The sequence below is a fragment of the Mus caroli genome, unplaced genomic scaffold (assembly GCF_978045245.1).
Source record: "Mus caroli unplaced genomic scaffold, Mus_caroli_1 scaffold_6, whole genome shotgun sequence".
Taxonomy (NCBI): domain Eukaryota; kingdom Metazoa; phylum Chordata; class Mammalia; order Rodentia; family Muridae; genus Mus; species Mus caroli.
In genome coordinates this window covers 94,692,322-94,719,263 of record NW_028227261.1, presented here as the reverse complement: position 1 = coordinate 94,719,263, position 26,942 = coordinate 94,692,322, and the positions used below count along the sequence as shown (strand labels likewise).

At 45.7% G+C, this 26,942-nt stretch overlaps 1 protein-coding gene across 1 annotated transcript in view; it reads left to right on the top strand.

The window, feature by feature from the left end:
* The window catches only part of Snx30 (sorting nexin family member 30), a 99,423-nt gene that overhangs the window by 66,578 nt on the left and 5,903 nt on the right, over positions 1-26,942 (top strand). Inside the window, exons 4-8 of the mRNA XM_021161448.2 lie at positions 5,018-5,176; positions 10,716-10,911; positions 12,163-12,362; positions 20,370-20,456; positions 22,434-22,586. Coding sequence (XP_021017107.1) covers positions 5,018-5,176; positions 10,716-10,911; positions 12,163-12,362; positions 20,370-20,456; positions 22,434-22,586 — 795 coding nt within the window. The remainder of the gene's footprint in view (positions 1-5,017; positions 5,177-10,715; positions 10,912-12,162; positions 12,363-20,369; positions 20,457-22,433; positions 22,587-26,942) is intronic.

The following is a 26,942-nucleotide window of genomic DNA, read 5'->3' as shown; positions in this document are numbered from 1 at the left end:
CAACCCCTTTAGTTGGACCTGTTGCTCTGAGCCTGAGGCCTGTAAGAGTATCCCAGCATTGGGGGCATGTGTCTGAAGCTGCTCGCCTCAGAGCCACCAGGGAGCAGAGCAGAGTAAGGAGGGACCCGGGATAGCGCCATAGACAGCAACCTGCTTCCTCCAGCTAGCTTTCTGCCACCTTCCCAAATAGCACCACCGCCTAGGGACCAAGCCTTTAACTTGTGAGTCTGTAGGGGACATTACAGCTTCAAAACCTACAGAGCCCTCTGATGTCTTGCAATGTTTTTGCTTTCTTTTATATTGCTTTGCTCCTCTGGAATTTTAAAAGCAGAAAGAAGTCACCATATGTGCTGAGAGCTGGAGGTGTGTGGAGTGTTTGCCCTTTAGTCCACTCTTCTTTATCATGTAATGGTGGCGTCAGAAAATCTGGAACAGAGGCTTTGCCCCACGCTGTTTCTCTGTAAGTTGATGTACATTAATACACATGTACATTTTACATGTGGACAATTTCGTGAGAGTGTTACCACAGTCAAGACATACCTACCCCCTTCCGAAGTATGATATATCCCATAACAAATTATAAAAATATAATCTTTGTATTTATTCTCTGAGAACTAAAATTATGTTTCTTTTTGTTCTGTTTTACCTTTTTTTTTTTTTTTTTCTCGGCAGTATTAGAGATCAAATGTAGGGTCTCCCACTTTCCACCAGGCTACAGCCTGAGCTCTTTCATAGCACATGCCTAAGTGCACACCATGCTGTTCACTGGAGAGGCTTTATCATGTATAGCAGTGAATGTATATGAGTTAAGTAGCTCCCTCCCCCACCCCAGGCAGCCATCATCCTTTGCTGTGCTCACTACATGTGCTCACTGGCCTCGCTGCTGCTTTGCTCGTTGGCTCGTTGCGCAGCAGACACATGGACAATTAGACGGGCACGCACAGGCTCTGGAGATGAGATGACTTACGTTCACTTATCGAACACTTTGGTGTTCAGTTTGACTTGCAGAATGAAGGTGTGCTTTTCCTGAAGGACAAAGGATGTGTCTCCTATGCAGCTTTCCCCTCACTGGAGCTAATGAGGAGAGTTTGTATTATAACAACTCTTTCCCCAGTTTGAAATGATAAAATGACTTCATTTTTGACCCAACCCCAATTTTAAATAAAATATTTATTTTATTTTTATTCATGTGTGTATACCCATGTATGTGCCATCTGCCATGGGTATGCAGATGCCATGGAGTCCAGAAGCAGGCATTTGGGTCCCCTGGAGCTGGAGTTACAGGCAATTGTAAGATACTTGTGGTGGGTGCTAGGAACCAAACCCTTGCCCTTTGAAACCGCAGTGAATGTTCCTGACCAGTGAACTCTCTAGCCTCCCCCCCTTTTTTGAGGTGCTTTTAGCTTACTCAGTAGGGACATTAATAGTAAGATATCGATTGAACTTGCAAGTACTTTGAATTAAACTAGGGTTGACAGTTACTCTTCTTGATGGCAGGGCTTTAATCTTGATGCCTTTTTATTTGGCAGTGGGTTTTGCCTTGAGTGGGGTTTTCTATCAAGTTGGTAAGTTTCAGCAGGCCCGGGTGTGAGTGTTGGTGTGTGTGTTCAGGAAGCTTTTGTTGAGTGCAGGCAAGAGTTCAGACTCAGACAAGAAGAGGTTGGACATTCCATTACAGTTGCATATGGATTTCCTACTTAGAAATAGAAATAAGCTTCTCTATGGTAATGTGTAGGGAATATGCTTTATTTCAGATTACAGACCAGGTGAAGGAGCTAAAAGCATATGTAACATAAACCCAGACTCTCAAGTGCTGTGTGTAATGTCACTGTTTCAAAATTAAACCCTGAAGTTTCCAATAGATTCTTGTAACAATTTATAAGTAGGATTTTTTTTTTATAGATTCCAACATATATCTGTATAGATACTTGAGGTTGCTTGTTTGTTTTTGAGCTAGGAACCTATTATGTAGCTCAGCCTGACTTTGTAACCTGGCACGATGTTCGGTTTTTCTTGCCGTAATCTTCTGAATGTTGAGGTTATGTGTGTGTCACAGTGTCAAGTTCACTATGGTTTGGATTCATTTCCCTAATAACCGTGGTGGGCATCTTTTCATGTGCTCATTGGCTGTTCATAGCTCTGGGGGGACATTGCCAACATTGCTCTACCTCTGAGCTTCATCACTACCCCTACTTGTCCATTTTTAAAATGCATTTTTAAACATTTAAAAACTCAAACATTGTTTCTTTTATTGTATTAATCATTGTACATGTGGACATAGGTCTGGCATATAGGATGTTTCTTACAGGTACATGTGGTCTCCTGAACAAATCCACAAAAATCAGCACTGTTTACTCTCTTACAGATTCATGTCGTCTACACATATGTGATTTTGCTCATGTATGTAGAAAATCTAGATGCTTCACACAAGAGAAAACCTGTGATAGTTGCTTTTCTGAGACAGGCTTGATTCACTTAGTATGTAGTTATCTCCAGTTGCCTGTAATGACATAACTTCTGTGGCTGAGGAAGACTCGATGTGTGCACAGCACATTTTCCTCGTCCTTTCTTCCCTGGCACCCCTAGCTTAGCCGTTGGGAATCGTCTGTGTGGTGCACTGGCTTACAATCTTTAGCAGATACCCTGCTGCATAACAGGGTTATTTAGCAGATCTGTTTTCAGTTTTTTTTAAATGGATTTTTATGCATGGATTAAACACATTAGTGATTATCTCTGAGTCACCAATAATGCATCGGTATTGAATTAAGGAAAGAATGTTCCCTTGGTGTGATTTAACCAAGAATGGTCCAGATTTGAATTCTCTCTGTTCCCTGAGTCTTCTGTCCTCTCTTGTGTGATCTGAATCTGTGCCTGCCTGAAAGCTGTCTTGTTAATATGTCCCTGTGTCTTTGTCTTCTGAGTCTGTCAGTTGTATAAGCTGCGTGGCTATGCTTAAACAAAGGACTTCATTCTGTGTTTCTTCAACAGCACAGAAAGCATCACATGGGAAGCAATGGGGTACTTTACAGAAATCTTTAACAGAGTTTTACAAGGAATTACATCACTGGCTGCATCTGATGGAGACACTAAACAGTTCTAGAAACATTGTTGAGCAATCAGTATCCATGCATATTGCACTCAACCTTTTTGGTAGATTTTAGATAATTGCTTTCAGTCTCTGTTCTTGCTGCATTCAGCAAATGATGCACATGCATTGTTCTGAGACAGGGGCATGGACTAGTATGTGATTTAAGATTGCAGCTATGCATTAGTTTAGATTGTAGAAGCTGATTACATGAAAAGCCCAAGGCAAGTGAGATGGCTGTTACATTGTTCCCTTAGATAGAGCATAGTAGGCTAGTCCTCAAGACATAAGTGACCTCAGTTGTGTTATTAATTCTGGCTACAAAGTCGAGAAAGAGTCGCAGACTCTTAAACTACAAGAGATATTTTCAGGATCTTGGGATGGTTTTGTTTGTTGTTTTTGTTGTTGAGACAGTCTTACAGTGCAGCCTTGGATGGCCTGGAACTCTGAGATCTGCCTGCCTCTGCCCTCTAGAGTGCTAGGATTAAAGACGTTATTGTGCTGTCAAGGGAAGGCAGTTTTTGGTTTACTGCGGAAACTCCACTGGATTTCACTATAACAACTGGTTCACCTCCCTACGGGTAGGCAGGGCAGGCTTCCCTCTTGTCTGCATCTTCCCGAACTTTGGAATTTAATTTTATTTTTGTCAGAATGCAAATATTTTTAGGTTGTACATAGTCACTTTTCCCTGTCGAGAAGTAAAAAAGACACCTTTTAACGACGTGCTTGAGCAAGCTCCCAAGGAAATAAATTGAAGATCAAAGGTCCCTGGGTGAGCGGGTAATTTAAATTGTTCAACAGTATCTGCTCACAGATTTATGATAGAGAAATTTGATTGAATGAGAGAAGCAAAGAAAAGTATATTTTGATTACAAACCTAAAAGGGAAATTAAGACTGTCTTCAGCTGTGGGAGTGTGCCTACTTCCTTATTTCTTTATTTACCGTGTTCTTGTACCCTGTGAACTGGGAACAAAATCTTAATCTATTTTAATATACTTTTGTGTGCTCAATATTGTTTGCCCCCCCCCCCCTTAGTGTATCTTTGTGTGTCTGTATGTGTGTAGGGTAGCTAGTGTAGGTTCGTGTGTCTCTGGCTGTGTGGGCATGGAGGACTGCCCTGGGTGGTGTTCCTCTGACATTTTCTACCCCTTTCCTTTCTTTTTTCTTTTTTTGGTGGAAGAATGGGGGTTGGGGTAGGTGGACACGTAGTTTTCCACAGGGCAGTAGCTTACAGAGTAGGCAAGGCTGGCTGCCCAGTAAGCCCCAAGGAGCTGCCTGTTTCTGCAGTCTCAGCACTGTGCCACAGATACACACCGATACACCTGGCCTTCATTTAAAACGTGGGTTCCAGGACTTGAACTCAGATCCCTGTGCTTGTACTGTAGGTACTTTCCCAACTACAGTGTCTCCCCAGCCTTTGCTCTCTTTTCCTGGACTTTGTCTTTCCCCTTTCTCTTTGTACCTTCTCTGCGTCTGTAGACAGTGCAGCTGCATTTCCTGAACAGGTGTTGGCTTCTCAGTGTGTCAGGGGCTTATGTGATAAAGTGTTTTGTGCTGACGGGGCACTTGTGATTTGCTGCAGCTGCAGGTCCCAAGAATCTTTGATGATAACATAAAGATCTAACAGATTAAGAACTACTGTTCATGGGCTGGAAATGTAGCTCAGTTGGTAAAATTCCCGGCATAAAGTGACCGGGTACTAAAATGTAGTCTCAGTCTGAAGGTGAAGGCAGAAGTTCAAGGTCATCTTCAGGCACCTAGCGAGTTTGAAGCTAACCTGGACTATATGAGTTCCTGCCTTGACACCCAACACTGTTATTGGACAGACTGGCAGGAGGGATTTGGTGGCCTGGTCAGCTTCTCACGCTCCCGTGCTCCCATGCTTCCTCGTGATTACGTTTTGATGACTCTGTTGTCCTCTTGTCTCCTAGCCGCTTCCTGAGAAGTTTGTGGTGAAGGGCGTCGTGGATCGCTTCTCAGAAGAGTTTGTGGAGACCAGAAGAAAAGCGCTGGACAAATTCCTAAAAAGGATTACAGATCACCCCGTGCTCTCTTTCAATGAACACTTCAATGTGTTCCTCACTGCTAAGGTACAGGCAGAATTGTGTGTGTGGTCCTCTAAATGCTCATTCTCGGGCTCCTCGAACACTGCTTTGCTCTTCCACGAGCCACTTCCACTCGTGGTCCCCTGAGCTGGACATCACAAAGGCCCTCTACTTTCCTGGTGCCCATTGCATTGGCACAGTTTCTTTTAGAATCTGGCAGGATAATAGGCTGCACCCCCCTTTAGCAGCAATGAAAGTCAATATTCTTACTTACCAAAAGCAGAAGTGCCCATTAAACACTTCTTGGCAGTGTTAGTAGGTTGGCAGGCTTACCAACAATAGGCACAAAAGAGAAAGCGCACCGAGTGTTTGGTAAGAGTGTTCTTCAGGGCTGGCAAGATGGTTCAGTGGGTCAAGTATTCACTACAAAGGCCTAAGGAGCCAAGTCTTCTCTTCAGGGCCCATGTAAATGTGAAAAGACTCAGTTCTACAAGGTTGACCTCTGACCTCCACATGCCTAATACTTATACACCAAGGTGTGCACAAAGGTCCTTGCACCCACAGAGTACCAGGGAACCAGGAATATTAAACACAAAGAGTCCTCTCCTCAAAAGAGGAATTAGCTGTTTTCAGCCAGAAGACTGGGAGTGGACATTGTTAACCATCTGGTGACTTTTTTTTTCTGTCTGTAGAGGTAGACCTCACCCACCTTTTGCTGTAGAGACAGACCTCACCCAAATCACCCAAAAATGTTTATCCCACCAGACTGTTAATCTTTAGTTTCCAGTCAATAGAACCCATTCTTAGGGGAGTTGTCACATGTACTTTCTGGCCTCTGTGTTGTGTTGGTCAGAGACCACAGCAGAATCTAAGCCTTCTAACTACAGAACCCACCGTCATGGCACTCGGATTTTGTAAAGCAGTGTCTGTGTAGTCACGCCTTAAGCTTTATTGTGCACCTGGAATTGGAGTGACTTTCCTGGAAACTTTTCCCCAAACTGTACTGTGTTTTAAATGTTCCAGTAACGAATGACCTGGCATCAGACTCCCCAGGTTTGATCTAGGTTGATGACATCAGCCTGAGCAGAGGTTTTTTTTTTTTTTGCACTTAAATTCATTTAATCTTCGTTGTTATTCATTAAGGCATAGACTTTGTTCAAGGAACCAGTAGGAAATCCCAGCACCACACTGGCAAGGCCAGTCTCCTTATCAAGTGGATTTTGATGGAGCAGAGTTTTTATTCTTACCTGTTCACAGTCACTCCCCTGTCTGAGCACCTGCAGAGTGGCACTCAAGAACCTTGAAAACAACCAACTTCAGTTTTCAGACAAGGAAACTAAAGTTCAGAGAGATTAAACATGTTCAGTCAACATCACTAGGACTTAAAGTCGGGTCCTGTGGCTCGTAAGGCCCCTCTTTCTAGCTCACAAGGCCTGGCCATTGCTTGCTGACAACTCGGTTCCTCTGTTGCAGTCATTTGCCAGAAAAGCAGTTGCCTTCCAGTGTGTTGCTAGACTGTTCAAGCTCAGGTTGCTTGTTCACTGGCTTTGTGCTTCACTTGCTGTTGGCAGAACTGGCCTGAAATCTAAGGCAGTCCATTCATACTGTGCAGAAATGGGGTCACATGCTCAGACTCGCAGGCACTCAGCTTCTCCCAAGCCAACCCATTCAGTTCAGATCTGTGCATCAAGCCATATATAATGACAAAGGTTTGAAGTTTAGGTTTTGGGTTTTTGGTTTGGTTTGGGGCAGGGGGCAGGTGTTAAAATTACAAGAAAACAGCGACATGTATACAGATAGCAGCTGCTGACATTTAAGGCTCCCAGAAGATTCTGTTCTCTACTCATGGAAACTACCTGGCAAAGTCCAGTTTTTGTTTTTAGCTTCAGTTGGTGGCTGCCCACGCACTAGCTCCCCCTACAGGTTGAACCTGTTTAAATGTAAGCATTTCTCAGCATACTGATGCTTGGGTGTGGTTCTTCCAGTTTCTTATTTTCCCAGAGTGAAGGTTGGCTCTGAGGTTGCAGGTCCTTTGTTCCGAAGCCCCAGGCCATCCTCATTACTGATGAAGTAGGAGAGGGCTGTGGCTTGGATTCCTGGTCATTAGGACTCTGCATGAAGAGGCTGTGAGAGATTGTGTGTATTTGGAGAGAGATGAATTGAGACTTCTGGGCTAAACAGTGTGACAAATATTTTATTTAAAGATGAGTAATAAGGTCCTTCAGTATCTCCATCAAAATCCAGTTTTGGGCTGGAGAGATGGCGCAGTGGTTAAGAGCATCAACTGCTTTTCTGGAGGTCCTGAGTTCAAATCCCAGCAATCACATGATGGCTCACAACCACCCATAATGAGATCTAATGCCCTCTTCTGATGCGTCTGAAGACAGCTACAGTGTACTTACATATAATAAATAAATAAATTAAGAAAAATCCAGTTTCATGCAAGGGAGTGCAAGCGAGCAGCCCTTAAATCAATGTCTTCTACTTGGGCGTGGGATGGTGAACATGTTTAATTCTAGCATGTGGAAGGTGGAGGCAGAAGGATCAGGAATTCATCCTCAGCTCTATAGTGAATTGAAGGCCAGCCTGAGCTCCATGAATCCCTGTCTGAAGAAGCAGAGCTTTCTGTTCTTAGAGAGTGGAAACGCTACACTCATGAGACAGCAGCTCTGTTTCTCCCTACTAACTCTCCCGTGTTCTCCTTTAACATACTGCCGTGTGAACTTCCCTGCAGGGAGATGTCAAGAAACATCTATTATTTCCCAAGACAGGAGACCTATGACAGAACAATATAATGATTCCTCCAGAGCTAAGATAGTGAAGGTGTTGGGTTTTATCTACAGCCCCCTAGGGAAGGGGTTACTCACAGGAGCATGTGTGACTGAAACAGCCTCACAGCTGTCTCACCCCAGTGTAGGCCATGCCTTCCCTGTAGTTGTGCGGATGAACCTCCCCCATCAGCTTCTGTGCTGTATGTAAGCTCACTCCAACTACAAAGGAGAGTTACGTACAGATGTCAAGGAGGTAGAAGATGGAACGGATAGTGTCTCAGGTAAGGGTCCGATGATCTTCCTCCTATGAAGAGCATCAGGCCTGATCTTGACAAGGGTCCCTTGGGTAGTCACAGCTGCTAGATTCAGGCACTAGGTTGGGAAGGGAAGTGCTTTATAGTGTGCACTAAGGCCAAGATCTTAAATGAAGCACTTCTGTGCAGCATTTATAAGACAGCGGCCCTCTTGCCCTCATCCCAAACTAGACATGTCCCCAAGAAGAAGCCAGTGGTACTGGGAGACTCATGGGAAGTGATGGGAGCAGGAGGCTTGTTCCCCCGACAGGCTGTATACACTTTGATTGTTGCTGTTTTGAGATTGGGTCTGTGGTGGTTGGAATAAGAGAATGCCTCCCCTCCCCAATACGTTCATACATTTGAATGCTTAGTCATCAGAAAATGGCACTATTTGAAAAGGATTGGGAGGTGTGGCCTTGTTGGAGGAAGTGTTTCATGTGGGCTTTGACATTTCAAAAGCCCATACCAGGCCCAGTGTCTGTCAGTATGTTTGTTTCCCAACACCCACCAGTGGATCATTATCAGGATCTTTTTGTCTGTCTGTCTGTCTGTCTTTTCCAGTGGATCAGGATGTAGCTCTTGGCTGCTTCTTCAGCACCATGCATGTCACTGTGCTCCCTACTATGACAATACTGGTCTATACCTCAGAAACTGCAAGCAAGCCCCAGTTGAATGCCTTCTTTTGTAAGAGTTGCTTTGGTCCTGGTGTCTCCTCACAGCAGCAGAGCAGTGGTGATGACAGGCCTCACTCTGTAGCCCACGCTAGCTTGAGTGCCCGGTCCTTATTTCTCAAGCCCCCACGGCTGTAATGATCCCTATGCACCACCAGCTCAGCCCTAAGAGCTATTTGCTTGTTTGTTTGGTGGGTTAGCTTGAGGCACAGAGTCTTACTGTATAGACCAGGCTAGCCTTGAACTCACAGAGATTCACTACCTCTACCTCCTGAGTGTAGTTAATGCCAATTGTAACCTCGTGGTTTTCCACCCGTCCACTTTGTTCCCAGAAATGGTGACTCTGAGACATATTTCATGAATAAATACCTAAGCCAAAGCTTTGCTTGTTCCCCGACTAACTCTTAGCTTAATTGCTTATTTACTCTATTCTAAGCCATGCCATGTGGCTGGTTACCTGGTCTTCAGTTTCCCGTGGCTGTCTTCTATGTCTGGGGCAAATCTTTTCATGTCTGATTTTATTCCCAGAAATCCTCTCTGTGTACTGGAGCTCGAAGCTCCCTGTTTCCTGCCTAATCTAGTAGGCCATAGGCTTTTGTATTGACAGGTGGATGCTTCCACACATAGAGCAAAGGTTCCCTCTACACCTCAGTGCTGGAACCAAAGGTGTGAGCCACCATGCTGGGTGCTTTATCTTTTAAAATTCAGACACAAGAGGTTTAAAGGCCCAACCCATTTCCCATTTTTTGCCCTTACCCACAGGAAATTCTGATTTCAAATGTGTCTGCGGTGTCAGTCCCTGCAGTGAGTTTTCTAGCAGTGCTTCTGTGGCTTCTCAGCTCCTGCCCCTCCACCCTCCTTCTGTGGCTCTAGTTGGGTTTGAGTGAGGAATGAAATGACCCTCGGGCATTTAATTTTGTCCTAAAGACAGTACAGGATCTGTCAGAGGTTTTTAAAAATTGTGTTAGGAAGAATGTTGTTGCATTTAAAGTTGGGGGAATATTTGACTCGAGGAGCGGTTCTCAACCTTTCTAGTGCTGGGACCCTTTAATACAGGCCTCCCCCGCCCCCAATCAAAAACTACTTTGGCTGCTACTTCATAACAGTAATTTTGCTGCTGTTATGACTCATTATGTAAATACCTGATATGCAGGGCCCCTGTCTAGAGGTCATCTAACACACCTCCGAGAGGTCATAACCCATAGGTTGAGAGCCACTGGACTGGAAGGTCTGGGGCCCAGCCATGTTGACAGGGAATCTGGCCATGAGCTTGTGGATGTGAGTCTGGAGCAGTCTACTGTAGAATGCTCTCCTTCAAGCCACCGTCTTGTCACAGTAGCTGTGACTTTTTTAAGAGTGGGGCCTGGTGGCTACTGATCCTCCATCGTAGGAGGATGGGCATGTGTGCTAGACGGGGCTTTGTTGGACCCTCACTTCATCTCAGCCACTCCCCCTTTTACTTCACAGATAGTTGTATATAATTCTTCCTAATTGCGTGTGGCCTTCTGGCCTTGGGAGATACTAGTGTATATAGACTCTGGACATTAGCTGAGGAGAGATTCCATCTTTGCAGCTTTGGGGAAATCATCATCCAGGCTAGGGTGAGACTTTCTTGTGGCATGGCTCCTCAATTTGGACTTTAGATTTGTATTTTGGGTTGCCCTATATGGGTAGGCAGATGTTTGTTTGGCCTCCACAGGAAGAGAGTTCCCACAGTGGGGCCACGATGTGTACCTGGCCCTAACAGCTCCTGCTTTCTAGTTCTTCATTTCCAATGAGACACTGACTTCAGAAGCTGGTTCCCTTAGCCCTGGCTGTCTGACTGAGGTTGTGTTGTTGTCTGCAGGACCTGAATGCCTACAAGAAGCAAGGGATAGCATTGCTGAGCAGAGTGGGTGAGTCAGTCAAGCACGTCACCGGAGGCTATAAGCTGAGGAGTCGGCCTCTGGAGTTTGCGGCCATCAGTGACTATTTAGATACTTTTGCACTCAAACTGGGAACCATCGATCGGATAGCCCAGCGGATCATCAAAGAAGAAATAGGTGAGCTCTTTGTTGAGATTGGTGGTGCCCAGAATGGCAGGAATGGCGTTCATTTTGCTGTGCTGAAGCAACCTGCAGACATTCTGCAGTGACAGAACCTGGCCTTATTCTGCTTAAAAACCAGATACAAAGAGGGGAGGGTCTGGTGGTGCCTGGAATGTGTTTTGCACTCAGCCCTTGTCACTTTGCACTCAGTCCTTTGTCTTGCAGTCAGCGTGGTGTTTGTTGTTCCCATGCCTCATCCATGGGGCTGATGATTACAGAAATAAACGTAGCTGAGAGTTGGCTCAAAAGAAGAGTGTGGTGCCAACCCAACCTCTTGCCAAGGTTATGACCCAGTGAGCTTTTGACCTTAGCATCTGCTCCTCCCTGCCCCACATCGTTTCACACCCTTTCCTCTGTTCTTGTCACCACTGCTTGTCTGCCTCCTCCTGTCATGGTCTCTTACTTAACCTTGTCCCCTTCCACAGGTGTGGGCAGACACCTGAACAATGTAATAGCCATGCTGAAACTTGAAGCACATCACACAGGCCTGTTCAGTTAAACAACAGCGGCCATGTTCTGTCAAATGACAGCAACCCTGAGACAAATGGAGGGCTGGGTTTACTCTTGTAGGGGTAAAGAAATAATTTTTTTTTTCTTATTCCCTGAAACCACTGATAGGACCATTGAGCAAGGGAGCGAGTTGCCTCTATGAGACCACATCTCTTTCAGCAGCTTGTTCCCGTAATTCCATTGTTTTTCCATTGTGACTGATTTTTTTTTCCGTTTTTTAAAAAACAAAACCCACCCTCAAGTACTAGAGATATAACTTAGGTTAAGAATACTTGTTACTCTTGAAGAGGACTCGAATTCAGTTCCTAGCACCTGCACTGTGGCTCACAACCATCTATAACTCAAGTTCCAGGGGCTCCCTCATTGCTTTGCAGAGCATTTCACTTGCAGTATCATGAGTGGGGGTAATTATTTTTGAAGAAGTTTGTTGGATTTGGCTCTTAACCATCTTCTCCCATAAGGTATTTTAGTTCCTAGTAACAAGAGTCCCAGATTTGTATGTTAGTAATAATTTATATTAGCTTTTAGGTATTAAGAAAATGTTAGGAATATATTACACTTAAAGGGGAGTGTGTCCAGGAAAGAGAAAAGCCAAGGCTGTGTGTCCTAATGTAGGGAGGTCTGGGCTGTGGATCCCAGAGTCAGTCACACCAGTGGGTGCTCCCCTGCCAGATTCCAATTCCTCTCTTCCTCTAGAGTACCTGGTAGAGCTGAGGGAGTATGGGCCTGTGTATTCCACGTGGAGCGCCTTGGAAGGTGAGCTGGCCGAGCCCCTGGAGGGTGTGTCAGCCTGCATTGGGAACTGCTCCACAGCCTTGGAAGAGCTGACAGATGACATGACAGAAGAGTTTCTGCCTGTGCTCAGGGAATACATTCTGTACTCTGACTCCATGAAGGTAAGCTGGCTTGCTTTTGCACACTCATCAAGAGCCTGTGGATTATTGCCTGTTTGCATGTGGTATACATCCCTTTGTAGTTGAGGAGACTAATTACCAAGGTCATATAAATAGAACATGTGGTGAACAGAGGGTGTGAATTAAGTGGAAGAACAGGTTAGAAGAAATGTTCTCAGTGTTCTTATACTGGGAAAATAAAATAGCTCCTAAACAGGAGTGGACGCTGTGGAGAAGGATGGTCAGATAACTTTGAGAATAAAAACACAATTTGTTGGGGCTGGAGGGATGTCTCAGTGGTTAAGAGCACTGGCTGCCCTTCCAGAGGACTTGGGTTCAATTCCCAGCACCTACATGGTGGCTCACAATTGTTGTAGGTCCTGTCCCCAGAATCCTTTTCTAGCCTCCTCAGCCTACTGGCCTTACATGCTGCACAGACATAAGTGGGAAAAGCACCCATATGCCTAAAAACTTAGTTTAAAGGTATATGATTGGAAAGTGCAGTTTGAGGAAATCTTAGAAAGTAAGACCAAAAAAGGAAGGTGTTTGATGGTGAGATACAACTGCAAACATGTAAAACTGTTTGGGTGGAGACGTTATATGTTTTATCTCAAGGTTCCTGAGGATTCCTAATTTAGAGAACAGGAAAACCAAGGGAGGGAAATTGAGGAAGAGATAACATAAGGGAGAATGAGGTCATGTATGAAAGGCATAAGAGCAAAAAAAGCTTTGGCTCAGTGGCAAGTGAGAGCACACCGATCTGAATACAGCCTAAGGATGGAAGGTTCTCTCTTTTTTTTTTTTGGACTTTTCTTTTTTTTAATATTTTTATTACATATTTTCCTCAATTACATTTCCAATGCTTTCCCAAAAGTCCCCCATACCCCCCCTCCTTCCCTACCCACCCATTCCCATTCTTTTGGCCCTGGCATTCCCCTATATTGGGGCATATAAAGTTTGCAAGTCCAATGGCCCTCTCTTTCCAGTGATGGCCGACTAGGCCATCTTTCGATACATATGCAGCTAGAGACAAGAGCTCCGGGGTTCTGGTTAGTACATCATGTTGTTCCAACAATAGGGTTGCAGATCCCTTTAGCTCCTTGGGTACTTCCTCTAGCTTCTCCATTGGGAGCCCTGTGATACATCCAATAGCTGACTGTGAACATCCACTCCTGTGTTTGCTAGGCCCCGGCATCGTCTCACAAGAGACAGCTATATTTGGGTCCTTTCAGCAAAATCTTGCTAGTGTATGCAATGGTGTCAGCGTTTAGAAGCTGATTATGGGACGGATCCCTGGATACGGCAGTCTCTAAATGGTCCATCCTTTCATCACAGCTACGAACTTTGTCTCTGTAACTCCTTCCCTGGGTGTTTTGTTCCCAATTCTAAGAAGGTGCACAGTGTCCACACTTTGGTCTTCATTCTTCTTGAGTTTCATGCGTTTAGCAAATTGTATCTTATATCTTGGGTATCCTAAGTTTTGGGCTAATATCCACTTATCAGTGAATACATATTGTGTGAGTTCTTTTGTGATTGTGTTACTTCACTCAAGATGATGCCCTCCAGGTCCATCCATTTGGCTAGGAATTTCATAAATTCATTCTTTTTTATAGCTGAGTAGTACTCCATTGTGTAAATGTACCATAATTTCTGTATCCATTCCTCTGTTGAGGGACATCTGGGTTCTTTCCAGCTTCTGGCTATTATAAATAGGGCTGCTATGAACATAGTGGAGCATGTGTCCTTTTTACCAGTTGAGACATCTTCTGGATATATGCCCAGGAGAGGTATTGCTGGATCCTCCGGTAGTACTATGTCCAATTTTCTGAGGAACCGCCAGACTGATTTCCACGAATTAGAAAGTGCAATCTGCAAATTCATCTGGAATAACAAAAAACCTAGGGTAGCAAAAACTCTTCTCAAGGATAAAAGAACCTCTGGTGGAATCACCATGCCGGACCTAAAGCTCTACTACAGAGCAATTGTGATAAAAACTGCATGGTACTGGTATAGTGACAGACAAATAGACCAATGGAATAGAATTGAAGACCCAGAAATGAACCCACACACCTACGGTCACTTGATCTTCGACAAGGGAGCTAAAAACATCCAGTGGAAGAAAGACAGCATTTTCAACAAATGGTGCTGGCACAACTGGTTGTTAACATGTAGAAGAATGCGAATCGATCCATTCCTATCTCCTTGTACTAAGGTCAAGTCTAAGTGGATCAAGGAACTTCACATAAAACCAGAGACACTGAAACTTATAGAGGAGAAAGTGGGGAAAAGCCTTGAAGATATGGGCACAGGGGAAAAATTCCTGAATAGAACAGTAATGGCTTGTGCTGTAAGATCGAGAATTGACAAGTGGGACCTCATGAAACTACAAAGCTTCTGCAAGGCTAAAGATACCATCAATAAGACAAAAAAACCACCAACAGATTGGGAACGGATCTTCACCTATCCTAAATCAGATAAGGGACTAATATCCAATATATATAAAGAACTCAAGAAGGTGGACTCCAGAAAGTCAAATAACCCCATTAAAAAATGGGGCTCAGAACTGAACAAAGAATTCTCACCTGAGGAATACCGAATGGCAGAGAAGCACCTGAAAAAATGTTCAACATCCTTAATCATCAGGGAAATGCAAATCAAAACAACCCTGAGATTCCACCTCACACCAGTCAGAATGGCTAAGATCAAAAATTCAGGTGACAGCAGATGCTGGCGAGGATGTGGAGAAAGAGGAACACTCCTCCATTGTTGGTGGGATTGCAAGGATGGAAGGTTCTCATGCCCACATGGTGGCTCAGAGACTGGCTGAGAACGCAGTTTCAGGGGGCACCAGGCAGAGAAAGGATCTGTCTTCCAAAAGTTCGGGAGGCTCTGTGTTGAAAGCCCACTTACAAGCAACCCCCTTCAGGTTGCCAAGGATGGCCCCAGCTCTGATCCTCCCACTTACAAGCAGATGCATACTGTACTAACTACAATTGGCAATTCTTTTAATAGAGGCTGAAAAACCAAAACTCTGGCTCCAAACCTGTTGCTTTTTTTACTATAGATATAGATAGGTAGATGAAAGGAAGAATTTCTTATTTTATTTTATTTTATTTTATTTTATTTTATTTTATTTTATTTTATTTTATTTTATTTGAAAAGGAAGAATTTCTAATGTGCGGCCGAAGTAAGTCCTCCCGAAATTAGGAAATGAACCAAAATGTTTTCACTTTGCTTACAAGGTTCACAGTGCTTGCTTTTGTAAACAAAAAGTAACTTTTCCAATCCTGGGTGTTTGTGTGGATTTGACTCTTGTGCCTTTATCAGGATGCTCCCCAACCTTGCTCAGACAGAATCCAATATGTACACAGTTGTAGGGATTTCCTATTCTAGCATGTGGTAAATATGTTAATACTCAATATACATTTGTGGTTAGAGCAGGATTTTAAATTGCTGTTAAGCAAAGATTTATCTGGTGTCTTAATTAGAGTATGGACTGCAGTGTGAGGCATGAGGTTGCCAGAGCAACTGAGACACAGCAAGGAAGTAGTGGGTTGTTCTCTTCTTCACCCCATGTGTGAAGCACTGTACTGAGTTTCTTAATCATTGATCCCCGAAATACTGCAGTCAGGTTAGTGGGGCAGGAAGGAGGATTTACTACAGTGTCGTGGGGGTTGGGAAGGGGAAGAGGAAGGGTTGATTGGCAGCCTCTGAGGCTGGAGCTCTGGCCCAGTGCCAGCGAGGTAAGCCAGCTAGTAAAGGAGGAGACTGCTCAGGGATGCGCAGTGTGAGGCCATGGCAGAGACCGCATTGACCTAAAGTTGTTGAGGTCCAAGGCACTCAAATAAGATTTGCAGACAGTGATGCATGTCTTCATTGGTTCCCTTGACTATTCATGCTGCCTAAAAAGTCTATTTCCACATTTTACTTCTTTACTAAGAGAGTCCTTTTCAAAAAAGCTTTCTGATCTTTTATTTTGAGACGAGATCTCTGTGTGTAGCCCTGGCTGGCCAGGAACTCTGTGTACAGACCAGGCTGGCCCTGAATTCTCAGAGATCCTCCTGCTTCTGCCTTCTAAGTGAGGGATTAAAGTGTACACTACCATGCTTGGCAAACATTCTGGTGTTCTATATTTGTGTGAGAGGCTTTGGAGTTTGCTAGGAAAAGGGAAATTGAGAGAGGGTTTACTGGAGGCCTGGATGAGATCGTTTCCTGCAAGTGCTGGGTGGCCTGCAGGATTAAGCAGGTCCCACTGACTTTGCTTCTAGGGTAGTTATTGGTGCTAGCTTTGAATGGACCAGAGGGAGTCTTTGAGGAAACCTCTCTCTTCCCACCATTTGTGAGCTCACTGCCACACCCTTGGAAGGCATGGGCTTGAGCTTGGGGGCATGTAGTGTGATCTCTGCTGTATACCCTCAACTGTGGTATTTTCTTGGAAAAAAATCCAGTGTTGATGTTGGAAGTCAAAGCACAGAATGTGCCTGTGACTCCTCTGGGTCGCTCTGTCATGGTAGGCAGAAGGCTGCTTGCCACAAACCTGACACAGTTGACAATTCTAAGTCTCCTGTTGCTAACTGTTGGTTTATTGAAAGCGTTTTGGATGACAGGCATTATGTTTGTATTGTTTGATGATTCTTTGTAGAAAATTTCCAACATGTCCAAAGAGGATGGGGGCGAGGGTAGCAGAAACAGGAGGGTTGCTGGGGTTTGCAGAGGGAGACACAGAAGATTTAAAAAACCAGTTTCTTAAACTATGGTCACATATTTAGTAGTACTCAAATTGTCTCACACAGTTTTTATAGTTCTTTCCCCCAAATCCATCAGAATCCATATATTTATTGATAGGTTTCTTAAATATTTTATAATTTCTTTCCATTTTTAAAAATTGTTTTCCTTAACATTTTCTTGTTAAAAGTGAGCATTAGGCTGAGTCATTAGCTTCTCTTCATCTTCACAGCACACTAGTGATGTTCCAGATTTTTAGGGCCAGTTAAAGTCATGCTGAAGTGCTCCACTTCTGGACATGCTATCCAAGGCAAGCTCATTCTGTTTCGAATTAAATTCACCCTGTCCCCAAATCCCCAGGCCTTCTCACATTTGGTGACATTTGGTGACACATAGTGACACTTCACGCTGCCTCCAATACTGTTTTCTTGTTTGTTGTCTGCCCCTCCTTGCTCTGGCATGGAAGCTCTACCGAGGCAAAGCTGTCTTGTTTGTTCTCTGCCTCTAAATTGATGAATCAGGATACCCAAAAGGCAGAAGCAGGGGAGGAAAGCTAGTGACATGGAGAGAGGCGGCTCAGGTGGCAGGAGGGGGACTCTGTAGATAGAGCCTTTTGGCTTTTACCCCATTATATAGGGTCAACCCTTTCTAACTGTCATAAGCTGGTTTGGCCAGCTGTACCCACAGAGACTGTTATGGGAGTGGGGAGCCATCTTTAACATGGCCAGCAGTGTGTAGAGCAGTCCCTCGAGAAGATACCCAATCTTTGGCATGGTTGGGTTATGGTCAGACTGTGAAACTTTAGTCAGAAGATGGTGGAAACTGAGTTGCTGCTGTTCTACCATCCAGCAGTGTGGCCTCAGACAAGTCCTATATTGTCACCATGCCAAGTGTCCTAATTTAGACAGTAGGTTCTATGTCCGTCACCTCCACGAGGGTGTTGGGAGTCTTTTATGGGATGTAAGCCCAGGTCCTCCCACTAGCCTGCTCATGGAGACAACATCCCACTCGCTCCAGGAGAGCTGGGGTGGCACAAGCTCAGACAGAAGAGCAGCCCAGACCAAGTGGAAAGCGAGGCATGCTATCATCCGAGGTCCTATTGCACTCCTTGTGGGATGGCATGAGTAGATGGACGATGGTAAGCATCCCAAGTGATGCATCTTCTCCCACATCCCCCCTTCAGGAGTCTCAGCATCCTCAGCCAAGTGATACCGTAAGAAACGGGAGAGAAAACCACACACTGGGCTGACAGTCCCGAGGCATCATCTCAAGAACGCTGGTTCTGAGATTCCTGTCACACCAACAGGGTGCATGTCTGTGCAGCGTCATTCCTTGGAGTGCTAGACTGAAAATGATGTCTTTTCCAGTAAGATGTGCAGCATTCTGTGAAGGGGGTGTGTATACACACAGACAGACAGACAGACAGACAGACAGACAGATGGCCATTATCATCATGTGTTTATTTCTCTTGGGTAGAAATGATGATGTCAGTATTCCTGGTACCAGACCAGTATTTTAGGTTATAGTCTATGCTTTGTGAAATCAGAAATGACCCATGGTTTTTGTTATTTTCCTTTATAGATTTACCTAGTCCAATGTGGTACCCACTGGCCATAAAAAGACTTATTTAACTTTAAATTTAAAGAAATAAATAAAAATTCAGGGCTGGAGAGATAGCTCAATGGTTAAGAGCCCTTTCTGCTCTTGCAAAGGACACAAATTATGGTTCTTATCCATGTCACGTGGCAACTGTCTATGAGTCAGGGTCCAGCAGGATTGACAACTCTGGTCTTGGTGGGAATCTGTGCACTCGTGTGTGTGCACGCATACACACACACACACACACACACACACACACACACACACACATCTATTTCCTCAGTCACATGAGCTACATGTCAGGTACTTGATAGGCAGATGGGGCTTGTGATGGCTGTGTTAGAGCATGTTTCTGTCACCACAGAAAGCTCTGTTGGTGACAGTGTGTGGAGCACTTAGGAGAAAGTGAATGGGAGGTGAATGATGGCAGGGTCTAATCTTCAGGAGAAGACTTCAGTTGCCATCCCAGTGATGAGTTCCTTTAGAAGATGGGCCTTGAGGGCCCTCGGGTGTTCAGTCACCCAGCATTCCTGAGTGTCAGCAGGGACACCAAGTGCCCCAGGCATGGGGCCTTCCTGCCCTCTCTCCATGCTGTGTTAGGAGGACCTGTCTTGATAACCGGTGGCTTCAGAGGCAGTGGGTAGAAAGGCCTCTCACTATGTTCCTTACAGAGCTGTGCTTCTTCAACTGCAAGCTTTTTGCCTGGCACTGAGGGTCTGCATAGCAGTGCTGAGGCCAAGGGGAGGAAAGGGAAGCTGGCGTGCAGGCTCAAGGGGATGTTCCCTCTCTGGTGCTGCCTGCTAGCATGGACAGAAGAGTGAATGTGACCTTATGCCTGCCACCTGAGCTCCTGGCTCTCCTCATCTCTGTCTATCCCAGGCCGGATGTCACTGGGCCCATCTGCCCCTCCTCCTTGCGAGCTTGCAATATGAATCGAGGGGCTCAGACGCATCACTCAGAACTCTCTTACACACATCCTCTTCCATATCCGGATCTCTCTCAGACTGAACCGTTGCATAGGGACCGAGTCTCCCGCATCCTTTACCTGGCTCAGAATAGAGAGCAAACAATGGGCAGATCAGTCTCCAGGCGTCCGCTAACAGATCAGAACTCTCAAGAACTCTCTTATGATCATTCTATAGCATGGTGAGGGGAGCTGATTAGTGTATTCATGAAACTTGCTGAGGAGAGATTTAAATGCCTTCACCACAAAAAAATAAGTATGAGGTAATGTCTCTTAATTAGCTCAATTTAGCCATACCATAATAGGCATGTATTTTGGAACAGTTTATGCAGAGTAAATATGTATGATTTTTGTCAATTATATGTTAATAATAATAATTAAGAACTGTCTTTGCTAAGAGTTTTCCACTGAACCCAGAGACAGCCCTGCATTTTAAGCATAAAGCTTAGTGTCTGCCTGAGGTCTTTGAACGTGGTAAAGCTGAGGCCCCCAGCAGTGTGACAGTGGTGCCAATCTTCCTGACTTGCCCTTTTCAAAACTGTTGCTGTCAACATCTGGTGGGTTACTCCCTGGCAACCCCACCCTCCAGGGCTGGCTCTCCTTCCTTCCCTCCTGTCCTCAGAGCTGGTGTGCTATGAGTATGGTGTTATGGTTCAGGGCACTGTGATTTGGGGAGGACTTGGAGATGAAGACTGTTACATGCTTCTCTCTACCTCCCACAGGGTGTATTGAAGAAGAGGGACCAAGTTCAAGCAGAGTACGAAGCCAAACTGGAAGCTGTGGCTCTAAGGAAGGAAGAGCGTCCCAAGGTCAGGAGAACACCCAGCGAGGGTGGGCCAAGCTGCAGGCTCCCTGCGGCTGCTGCCTGTCCTTAGATGGAAGGATAGAATCTGCTTCTATCTATTGGTTATTCTGTTTCTTACTTGTTTGTGACTCAAAGTTGTATTTCTATTCACAGAAAGGATGGGAATAGGGAATGTTATTAAAAAGAAAATGGTAAAGACCAATGTCCGGGCCAATAGTTTGATGTCAGAACTAGTCACCTGACCTCTCCTTCCTGGAACAGACCTGGGAAATGTAAAGTCCAGACACCTCAGAGATAACACTCCTTCACTTTGTTTATGCTTTTTAAAAAATGTAGTTGCCTCACATGATACTGTGCTAGTCATCTGGGACTCAGAGGGGGTGGAGAAGTGAGTCACAGAGGAGCTCTGGGGATTGCCTGGTCTTTCGGGGTGCAGATGTGTCTGTATCCAGTATGCTGTAATAGCAGGTGGATGCAAGTCTGCTACGTTGATTCGTGTGTTACCATGGATCCACACTAGAATTTGAAAGCTGCCTGCATCTTACATGAATTTCTGGTCTTGCTCCGAGAAGGAAATAGGTAGGGATTTATATGTTAGTGCATGTAAATGCCCTATATGTCCTGCCCACAAAAGAACTCAAGAATATATATTTGTAATGTATTTCAAGAGGACTTAGGATACCACCCTGCACTGCAACACACAAAACAGAGTTTGAACACTGAACAAATAAGCAAACAGCAAGAACCCTGGGTGCCGTACAGACCACCACATCCGACATGGAGGAACCTGTGTGGGCACTGTAGCTTTTCCTCCATTCAGACATTTTTTGCCACCTGAAGGCCTTAACAGGTGGCCCAATCCCCCAATCTTTTGTACCTTGAGATAGACAGCACTCATCCATTATCGTTGGATATTGCCGTCCCAATGTCAGTCAGACACAGGAACACATGCCTGCCTCAGTCACAGAACAAGAGTATTGAAACAAGGAGGAAATCCAAGTGTTCCTTGTCAGTTAATCGTCATAAAAACCCACAAGCAAGAAATAGTCACAGTGTCTGTCAGCTACCTGCAAGCCTGAGTGTCCAGCTGTCAGCCGTCCTGGCATCCATAAGTTGGGCAACTTCACAAGGAAAGGTGCCGAGTCCCTCAGCCCTGTGTCCACGCCGTGTTGACATTGCTCTGGTTGGTAGATACTGACTCAAACTCCTGTAGCTTGGGGATGTTTGGGCTCAGTGGTCTGGGGACTTAAAACTTTCAAGGTTCAAGCACCATTTGCCTCTGGCATGGAACACTTGAGCTATGACAGAAAACCTGGCTTTGGAGAACCAGCATGACCAGGAGACCCTCCCTAGCCATGTGGGCTGAATGTAACTTACCACAGCAAAGGGACAGTCATGAAACCCAGGGACATACGTCCTTTCTAAACCATAAGAAAAACCTGAAGCCACTTGCTATATTATGCTTCAAAACTTTAATACCCTTCAGGGATTTTTTTTCCTTTGTTCTTGAGCTCTGTGGTTAATTGCCACCCAGAGTGCAGAATGGTGCCCCGTTTATGTGTGATGGGGAGTTCAGAGGACCTGGCTGGTAAACTCCTTACTCAATTCACTCAGATGAATAAGGAAAGGCGTTATCAGATATCATAAGTATTGGACTAGCTCATGTGACCAGAACAGGAACCCCTTCTCCTCTAGTTCTGACACAACACGACACTAATGCCCAGGGCTGTTGTGTGCCTGTTAACTCTCTACCTGTTTGTCAGCATGGCTGAGTAAATCCTAAAGGGGCTCCACACCGCCTTACTCTGACACGAAGGAATGGTTCCCCCGTGTGTCTGCTCTGCTCGGTTGGGTCAGATGATTCTTGAGGCAGGACAGGGCCTGCTTTCCAGGGAGCCTCTGACATTCTAATTGAGAGCAGTGTTTGTGGTGGAGGAGAACCCAGTCACACTTTGGAGCCAAGGATATGTTTTCCTTCCAGGTGCCAGCAGATGTGGAGAAGTGCCAGGATAGGATGGAGTGCTTCAACGCTGACCTGAAGGCTGATATGGAGAGGTGGCAGAGCAACAAGCGGCACGACTTCCGGCAGCTGCTCGTGGGCTTGGCTGACAAGAATATCCAGTATTATGAGAAGGTGAACACATGCCACTGTGCTTCCCAGGAGCCAAGGCCTTTCATGGGCATTGTCTTACTTAGGGATTTACTGCTGTGAGCAGACACCACGACCAGGGCAACTCTTATAAGGACAGCATTTAATTGGGGCTGGCTTACCGGTTCAGAGGTTCAGTCCATTATCATCAAGGCGGGAACATGGCAGCATCCAAAGAGGCATGGTGCAGGAGCTAAGAGTTCTGTATTTCATCTGAAGGCTGCTAGGAGAAGACTGGCTTCCAGGCAGCTAGGATGAGGGTCTTAAAGCCCATATCCACAGTGACACACCTACTCCAACAAGGCCACACCTCCAAATAGTGCCACTCCCTGAGCTAAGCATATACAAACCACCACCGGTGTCTTCCAGATCCCCCACGTTCCATCCCTGACCTGCCTCATGTGAGCTACCCCAGTTCCCTGGCAGACTGTGCTGAGTTTCAAAGCTTAGACATCTGCTCTCCTAGGCCTCCTCCTGCTGGAGGAAGTGGCTCTGTGACTGGGCAGCTAGCTGCTTCCCAGTGATACCAGCATGTGGGCACCCCCAGTTAATGGAGCCTTTGGGGTTACTTCATGTTACCTTGTGGTTTTACATAAACGTGTCTTCACTCTCACTATGCTGTGGGCCCCTCCAGTCATCTGTTGAAGCTGACAAACATCAGACACACCAGAAGAAGGAATTAGGTCCCATTACAGATAGTTGTGAGTCACCATGCTAGGAGCTGAACTCAGGACCTCTAGAAGCAGTCAGGTGCTCTGAACTGCTGAGTCATCTCTCCAGACCACACTAATACTTGTTGTTAATGTTGAACTTTAAAACATTCTTTTTAAATAAAGGTATATGGAATTACACAGGAAAGCAATGCTACTAAAAAGACTTTTATTTATATATCCTTTTGATTTGTGGACCTCAGAGTTAGTATTCCCATTAACACACACACACACACACACACACACACACACACACACACAGAGGGAAGGAGAGGATAAAAGAGCTAACTCCTAAAATCAAGGTCCACTCCTTATGTATCTAATTTGGAATCATTTCTAGCAATAAGTCCTGATGTCCTTTTGTAGCCTAAACTTACAGTTAAGCAATGGCCCAGTTTTAGTTGAAATAGCTTGGCCTTGAAGTTCAGCTGTTGGGAACAGAACAGAACCCTGTAGGACGATGCTAGGGATAGGCCTCTCTCCTAGATTGTGGCCCTAGGACTGTTGAGCTAAATCTCCAATCCCAATAAGCCCAAATAAGTACAAAGAACACACAACTCAGACATAATATTTATAAACTGCACACCTAGATTAGGCAGATCTACCACTACACTACTCTATTCCCCAGCCATGAAATCCCTTGCTACTTGAGGTTCCTCTAGACCACGTGGTTCTGTTCCATCTTCCTTCCATCTCTTCTTCCTTGTCCTCCTCTCTCTCCTCCATCTCCTTGTCTTCCCCCTCCTCCTTTACCCTCTCTAAAACTCCCAGCCCCACCTTTTCCTTCCTCTGCTCAATCACAGGCTCTAATCTTTATTTGACCTGTTACAATGGGGAGAAGTTTCCCCTGAGATCACCTGAGCAGTGATCCACTCCGCCAGGGCAGCCCCTCCTGAGGAAGCAGAGTTAGCATCAAAATACAAACCGCACCGTCCACACAGGGCCGTCCACACAGAGAGCAGTCCTTGGCCCCTGCTGTCCTGAGGCTTAGGTGGTTGTGGCTGCTGATGTGCCCGCACTCTGCCTGGTTTACTAAAGGGAGCTGGGGGAGAAAGCCGCCCTCTACCCTTCCACACCTTTTCTCTGGAGTCCCTACGACTTCTGAACTGGGTTAGCTCTGGGTGCTTAGCAGTTGTCAGCTCATTAAATTTAACTCTTCATCCTGCCAAGCCATGTAGGTATCAGAGGAGCCCCGAGTGAGCCAAAGTCCTGAGTGTATGTGCATTGTTGACCCATTCCAAGGACCCTGAGGCCTCCAACCCATGGATGCATTTCATCCTGTGTGCCAGGCTTGGGGGACAGCAAAGCTTTCCTTAGGGTTTGAGTACGAGTGTTTGTGAATAATTGATCAGGGTGTTCGAAGACTAGAACTGCTGCTTCCTCCTTCTAGATGTTTGTAGCAGGAGATCTTCAGATACTAGCAACCCCTCCCCCTATGCTATTCCTAATAAGCTCACTGAGGTTCCATGTTGCTGGCAATATGAGCCCTCAATCACAGTGAACACACACCTCCTGATCCCAGCTTTACTGTGTGTGTGTCTGTGTGTCTCTCCTTTCTCCCTTCACGTCTAGTCAGGATTGCAGGACTCAGGACTCCGAGGGTCATGGCAGGTAGTGTGATAGAGAGAATTTTATGATTGAAACCATCATTCACAGAAGTTTAAAAATTCCTCCCAAGCTGACCAGTCTTGGAGTACCAAACTATAAGTATTTAACTGATGGAACCATCAGTCTGGATTGTCCCCGCCCAACCAGCTTAGGAGACAGGGGTCATACACTTTTGGGGACAGGTAGAAAGCCCTCCCCATGTGAAGTCAAGGCCTCTTCCTGCTGGCTGTGTGTTAGGGGAGGCACCTGCCAGCCTCTCTGTGTTCATGTGTGAGTACTAATCATCTTTGCAGGGTGATGGCAAAGATGAAGTGAGATGCACATGCATGTCACCAGAACGCCCAGCATGCGGCAAACCCCCAATTAACGTTTACCTCCATGCTCGCATTTGACAGTCTAAAACCAACGAGGTCCAGTGTCTCCAGCATGCCTGTTGTGGATGAACCACCATCTCTAACCTTCCACGCCTGCATCTGTCTCTTCCCATTGTAGCCTGACCTTGGCGTCTACCTGTATCTGAGGTTGTTTCTCTGCACATTTCATATGCAAGGGATCAATCAAATAACCCGCTGAGCAACAGCGGACTTTGCCTAACCCTGTAGGCATCCTAAGTCCATCAGAGAAGCATTAGTGATAGATTCCCAGAGGTAAGGATGGAATAAGTGTGCCAAAGGGAAGGAGCAAGGAAAAAAGTCCTTGGGGCCATGGAGTAGTCAGGAAAGAGCAGCCCGCGGAGTCTCGGAGCAGCCTTAGAACATATACTCTGGGCAGAGGGCACAGCACATGGAGGTCCCTAAGTGAGGAAAGAGCTTGGCACATTTGATGACTGAAAAGAATGATCAGCATGTTCCTCTTGGGACAGGAAGGAAGGAAGGCCCTTTTAGCTGTGAGGGGTGACCTTGAGTTTAGAATGCTGTGGGCCTCCCTCCCAGTCCATTGCTGGAAGCAAGCTCCTTGAGGCTGACTAGGCTTTCCTTGTTTAGGACAGGCGTCTGAGTCTGACTTCCTCACCAGCCTCAGAGTGGACAAGGAAGGTGTGGGGGAGAGGTTTCAGCACTCACTCCTCTTTCTGCTTGGCCCCATGCTGCCTCTCTCCACCCACCCTGCAGACCTCCTCCCAGGTGATTCAGGGTCGAGCTCTTCACCCTGAGCCTGTGTGTACAGCGGGCTTGTCCTTCCCTTTTGCAAAAGGCTTTTCAGAGGGAGGACAGTATGTCCTGGGTCAGCCACTCTCAGGCAGTGCCCAAGTCTTCTAAGTTCTTGTCCTGTCAGAAGGATCTGGAATGAGAAGAACGTCAGTGTGCATTCATGTTCTTGCTCTAACTGTGAACCGTGGGATAATGAGTAGAAAATACACAACAGGATGTAGGCCTAGTAAAACCTGATTGTTGGGTCAGTGGGGCGGGTAAAGGTGCTTGCTGCCAAGCCTGACAGCCTGTGTTTGATCCCTTGAACCCACATGGTGGGAAGAGAGAACTAACTCCTTAAAATTGTCCTCTGACCTCCACACGAACGTCATGGTACATGTGCCCTCACCCTTCACATAAAATAAATAAATGTAAAGATTGCTAGACTCCCTTCTCCCCAGTCTTTGGGGATATATAAAATTGTCCAAACAAGCAAACCAAACTTCAGGTGAGCAAGAGTGTGCTTTCCACCCACCCTGACTCAGGTGGCTGGCCTCTCCTGGCTCCATCCTTAGACAAGCCCTGCCCACACCTCCAACAATGCCTCTGTCGGTTCCCAGAGCTGCCATCCTCATCAAGCGTTTCCTGCCTGGTCCAGTTTTTGCTTAGTGAGAGTGGATCTTTCCATACATTGGGTGTAGGCTTCACACTAGAGTGAAGGCATGCAAGCCTTATAAGGACATGCCTCTTTCATAAAGGCAGGGGTGACAGATTCCAGACAAACACCTGTCACTTCCCCTATTGATAATAGTATTGATAACAGACGTAGGCGCCACTAGACAGAGGTGACCCGGCAGGATGAGGATTAACAGAGTAGGACTCAGTAGCTGACCTTG